General features: G+C 42.2%; 1 protein-coding gene across 1 annotated transcript; it reads right to left on the bottom strand.

Moving 5' to 3' along the window:
- Positions 1–1,323: 1,323 nt before the first annotated feature.
- LOC311180828 (T-cell ecto-ADP-ribosyltransferase 1-like) lies at positions 1,324–4,277 on the bottom strand (the record flags this gene model as incomplete). Its single annotated transcript, XM_084248802.1, has 3 exons — positions 1,324–1,400; positions 3,455–4,169; positions 4,245–4,277. The coding sequence occupies 3 exons, from the start codon at positions 4,275–4,277 to the stop codon at positions 1,324–1,326; spliced, it is 825 nt and encodes a 274-aa protein (XP_084104928.1).
- Between the last annotated feature and the right edge of the window lie 1,723 nt (positions 4,278–6,000).

Genomic DNA, 6,000 nt, shown 5'->3' with positions numbered 1-6,000 from the left:
TGTGGCTTCATTTGATGGATGAAATGTGAGCAAAAGTTGTAATATCCAGGGGTGACACCACCCATTCCCAATCCCATTCCAGTCTTGGTTATTATGAAAATACATTCTGCGATGGAGCCTCCAGCATCCTGCTTCCCCAAGCGACTATGAGCAGAGCCCCATGTGGCCTGAATTGGGCATGAACAAAAAATCAGGTTTTTTTTTTTTTCTTTTTGTAAGAAATATTTTCCTGCTCTGAGGTTGTAAACATATTCTTCTACACTTTTGGTAGTCATTTTAGAGGTTTATTTTTCACATTTAGGCCTTCTGTTTCTTTGGGGTTACCTTTATGTATGGTGTGAAACAATGCATTCTTTTTTTCATGCGAAAAGTTGATAGTCCCAATACCATTCTTTGACCAGTCCTTTTTCCCACCGGTGTGTGAGGTCGCCCTTGTCATATCTGGAGTGCCTGAGTTCACGTGGGTCTTTCTCTTTACTCTTTATTCACTTGGTGATCTTTTTGTGACTTATGGTACCTTTTGTACTGTGTGGTTTTACTTACCTTCACTTTTCATTTGTCTCAATAGCTGGTAGGACAAAGGTATGAAGAATGGGGAAAGAAGCGTGAGTCTAGCTCTGCGCCTCTTAGACAAACCTTAGTGAGTAGAACACCAGGCTCTGGTCTAGAGTTCCTGGCTATCTCTACTGCAGAACCTGCCAGTTCATTTCCTCAGAGATAATCAGAGCAAGTTAGAAGCAAGGAATAGATATGGAGCTTGGAGCTATTATTAAAGTAATTGGCAGGGTATGGTAACTGCTTCGATTTCTGGTGGGGATAGTAGAGGAAGAGGAATTTACCTAAGACCGTTCTGGCACAGTTCTAAGACAGTCAGGACTCCAAAGATTTTCTGTGAGAAGTGTAGGACATGAACCTTCTCAACTGTGAGATGCCAACGTCAAGTATAATGCCTTGGGAGAATTTCTTGAGCAAAGAACACAACCTGTAGAAATACCTAGTCACAGAGAAGCAAGGTGCGATTATAAATGCTTTATTTCTTTTAATTATAATATCCATCATGATTAAATTCTATTTTTAAGACTGTTACTGCTGATGGTATTTAAAAACATTGCTTTTTACTCATCGCAGAATATCAAGACGACAAGACTTATCTCAGGTAAATTTGAAGGCAGAGAACATGCTTTCGTATTAACCTAAGCCACACAAAAGTCCCACCATTCCTAATGCTGCCAACTTTGACAAGCCAGTGCACCCCCACCCCATTGCCTTCCTCCCACACCCCTCTTCAAAACTCCATGCAGAACCAGGTACTAACAGGGAGGGTCACAGCTCAGCATGGATGAGCAGCAGCATGAGGAGGCCAGGCAACAGCAGAAGGAATACAGAAATTTCTCTCATTCCTGCAGATGGGAAAAGAGAAGGAAAGGTTTCTCTGTGGGGTTTCTTGATATGTGGGTCTCACAAACTTTTTGAGATTTACTCTAGGGTCAAAAACCCAAGATGATGGGCAATAGGCGCTCCCTGTAGCTGGCCCGCAGTTAGATTCTCCTCCTGTCTTTCAGGGATTCCTGCGCGCAGGTCACTCTGAGTTGATTGAGTTCTCAAGGCCTAATGTGCCCCTCATCTCCTTCCAGAGCTACTTCTAGGCCCTTTGTCTTCCAAGTACAGCTGTAGCAATGTTAAGGCCTTCCCTGCCTGGGACCTGCAGCTCCCTGCACAATCAGGAGCCACTATAGGCTTGTCTTGCTCTGTCTACGATGTTTCCAGGTCTGGACCAAAGGGAAGTTCATCTTTTGCAGCAACATGTATACTCCTTTCTCCACCAGCTAGCGTTAATGGGGGTTATGACTCTTGATGGGGCCACCTGAGGTTCTCTGTCTCACTAAATCTGAATATCAACCTCTGGGCCTGAGATGATAGGCAGCTGCTTTCCTCTGCCGAATACTTGGCTGTTTCTAATAGTCTTGACCCAAATTCAAAATTATTCCACCGAAAAGCACAGAGTTGCCCTGTGATCACTCTTCGTTGTTCCCTTTCTACCCTCAAACATTTCTCTAATTTCCAGCCCCCTAGCAGGGCATAAACACTAATTTAGTTGAAGTTTTCTAGATACTCAGTCTCTCTGCAGCTCAGATCCACTTCTGGATGTACCCTGGCATCTCTGCAACTTAACTAAGTTCAACAACATGTACTGGAGCCCTGGTCAGGAATGAATGACAGGCCATAAGTGCCGGTGAAATAGGAGTATCTCTAGCATCAAAGAGATGGCCAGGTGCTACATAGAAGGTTGTCAATTCTCACAGAAATACTACTGCAATATTTGTTATCTGTATCCTTATTTTATAAATGAGACAATTAAGGTACAGATCACTTAGGTAACTTGCCCAAAGTCACAGAGCTAGTAGGGGTTGAGCCTGGATTACTATTGGTGTGGCTGGACCCCAAATCTGCAAGAAGCACAGTGTGAGGTTTAATTTTTCCTGAAAGTATAGAGCAAGGCTTACCACTGAAGTGATATCAGAGCTAGGTCTTAAAAAAAGAACTACTATATCAAATTGATAGTGTCTTGGATTGGTTGAATACTACATAAGATCTGAGAGACTTCAGGCCAGAAGGAACAATGGATGGAAAGTGCATGGAAACCCAAAAGCCAGGGCATCTTGGGATGGTTGGGTCTCACTCACCACATGTCTGGAAAGGTAATAGCCTTTCTCACTCTCCACTACTATTTCTGGCCATTGCTGTTATGTCTTCACTAAGCTCTGTGTCTCTTGGTTTTACCACATCTAACCTTTGTCAGGTAGGCATCATCCCTGTAATGTAGGCTACTAGGTAGCCCACCCATGCAGAAATGTTTCAGTTCTTTTTCTCTGACTCTATTCACTTGCTCTTTATTCCAGCCAACTTCTATGTAAATGGTTGGACATAACCTGCTCAGAACCTGCAAACCATCCACACTGTCGTGTTTTCTGAGTTCATCCAGCTAAGTTCATCCAGCTTTCTTCTCTTCCTCTCAGCATGTCTCTTAGAGAACGCCAGTTCCCTGACCTCCCTCCATTGCCACGTCCACCTCTTCAGTTTAGGCATCCATATCTCCCGGCAGGATAGCTGCATAGTTGCACTATTCCAGCTGGAGCCAGGGCTGCTAACTCCCCTGCCCTTTCCTAGGTGTCCTGGCAACTAGTGGTTTCCATGACTCGTGTTCCCTGGTGCACAACAGACCTTCCTAACCTTTCTGCACAACGGACATTTTGGGAGCTTGACTGGACTGGACACCGCCTGAGCTGCTCTCCACTCCAGGAGATCAGTCCTGTTGTTTTAGGAACCTAATACTTAGCAACAGTCAGGTGAAGACCCCATTGTTCGCTGTCCTGGGGGCTTCTGGTAGCAGAGCACCCCCTTCTATTTCATGGTGGCCCCAACTCTCCCACCTGAAACTTGGACCCAGACTCACCTGAGCTGTTGTAACAGTTGAAAAAACTTTTCGATTTTTTGGGGTTTTTAAGTGAAAATTCATTGAATTTTCCAGTGCTTGGCTGTGCAGTGATGTCTTGATATTCCTCATACCCTGGAATTAGCACTTCCTGTTGTTGTGGTATCAAAGAGAGTTTTGAAATATCAACACCTAAGGTGGTTTGGATGGTCAATAGTGTCCCCTCTTTATTTTTAATAAATTCAATAGCTTGCTCACGAGACAGAGATGATGAGGCAAATTGCCCAAAACGTACATTCCCTTTCCCAGGGTAATTACACCGGGCCTGGGAACCTCTAAAAACTGTGTACTCCTTCTTTTCATGGAGAAGCTGAAGAGCTGTGGTCAAATAGTAATGGAAGGCTTTGAACCGAAACTTTTTTGACTTGAATTCTCTTATAGCTTTGGTAAAGTCTGTTCCAATGGGCCCAGTGTAGGCCACTACAGCTGTTGCTTGGAATGCATTTAATTTTTCCAAATTCTTTATACTACCCTTTATTTTATCCTTTATTTCATCCCAATGTTTTGCTGCCTCTTCCCATGCGGATTTAACCGTTTTATTTGCTTCCAGTTCTTCTGTTAATAGCTGATGTGCCTTTGCCTCCATTTGTTCAGTACAGCCCTCATACTGATCATCAAAAAAAGTTTCAGCCATGTCTAACTGACATGACTCGCCTTCCCATGCCAGGCCGGTCACCTGCAAAGAAGGAGCAATGTTCCTTGACACATATGTTGAAAAGCCCGCATATACTAGATGCTACCCAGAGCCCACAGCAGGGACTCCGCTCAGCATGGAACCTGACATGGTCCAGTCAGAGGACTCCTGCCTGGTACGTATATAAAGACAGTCTTACATTATGAGTAGTGAAGAAAGGTACAACTAGGCTTTGTGGCTCTGGTTTGTTTCCTGATTTTTTTTAAACTCTTCAGATTCATGCTTTCTAACTAGTTTTAGCACAGACTCAAGTGTGAATATATAGCTATATATACACACACACTACCTGTTGTGTTAGGATATATTACCTGGGTTAGGATCAAAAAGTGAACTGCTGTGGCCAGAAGAGATGTCATCTCCAAGTTCAAAAATAACTGAAAATAAGAAAAACAAACTTATTTTCTAATACCACCCAATCACTGTAAGTTATTGTCAAGTTATATCATTTTGACTCTTTTTTAAAGATTTATTTATTTATGCATAAAAGAACTGGGGTGTATGCAATGGAATATTACTCAGCCTTCAAAAAAGATAAACACATGCAATTTCCAGCAACATGGATGGAGCTGGAAGGGATCATGCTCAGCAAAATAAGCCAGAAAGAAAAAAATGGTCTCACTCATAGCAGGAATCTAGAAAACCCAAATAAGGGACCAGGAAAAAGAATAACTATAAGAAAGAAAAAATCAAAAGCAACAAACAGCTATGAACTGGAGACACACTATGGGGGGGGGCAGCGGGAAAAGGAGAGATTGGGGTCAAAATAAGGGGGTTGCAATTGTATGGGGAATATAAAAATAAAATTTAAATAAATAAATGAATTAATAAATAAATAAATAAGAAAGACAAAAAAAAGAACTGGGGTGTAGGCCAGAGGTGTGGGGAGTAAAAGGATTCACCAGAGACAGAGTGGGGAGCAGGACAGACAGATTGACTGAAATACACTGCTGAGGGGAGCAGTGGGCAAGACAGGAAAGGTCTGCTGCACCATGTGGGTCAGCTCCTTGGCCAGGGATCAAACTCAGGCAATAGCAGTGATAGCACCGAGAGACTTAACCCCTAGGCCACCAGGGAATTCCCCTCATTTAAATCTTATATGGTGTAAATTAGCAAATATGCCCGCAGTATCATTCACCCAAACTTCATTCCCAAACAATAGCAATTTATTTAAATGCTATCTCTCAGATTTCAAAAGTAACAATATATAAAAAAAAATTCACATGACCAAAAAAAAAAAAAAAACAAAACACCACACAACCTGCAAATAAATATAAGGTAATGAAAATGAGGTGTGACCACTGTGAATATACTAACATGTCAGTTACTGAATCCCTTCTTTAAATATAGAAGTCCGGATCCTGTCTGTATTATTTCTTGAATAGCTAACCCAGATTTTTGGTGAAACTCTGCCTGACTCCTGCATGCAGGGACCAGGTGAATCTGCCTTACGGGTCCCAGTAGGAAACTGATAGAGAAAATGATCCTTGCTGGTATTAGGCAAGGCTGCCTATCACATAGATGGCCATTGAGAAAAACAGATGACATTTTAGCAGACACTTCACAGGCCCTAATATTGTACTCCCCCTTAAAAAAAATACTATCACTTCGATCAAAAATGTTTTAAAATAATTTTCTTCAAAGTTTTGACTTGAAGCTCAAACTTCAGTCAATACTTCTGAATAACTTGACATTGTCAACTTTTCATCAGGAGAGCTAATATTCACGAAAGCTTTTGGGATTTCTTGGCTGAAAAGGAGAGGTAGAAGTTGGCATGTGCATGGAGTTGGGAGGGAGGTGTTGATGAGAAAATATA

Source organism: Talpa europaea (genome assembly GCF_964194135.1).
Source record: "Talpa europaea genome assembly, chromosome: 1".
Lineage (NCBI taxonomy): Eukaryota > Metazoa > Chordata > Mammalia > Eulipotyphla > Talpidae > Talpa > Talpa europaea.
This window is presented reverse-complemented; position numbering and strand designations above follow the sequence as displayed.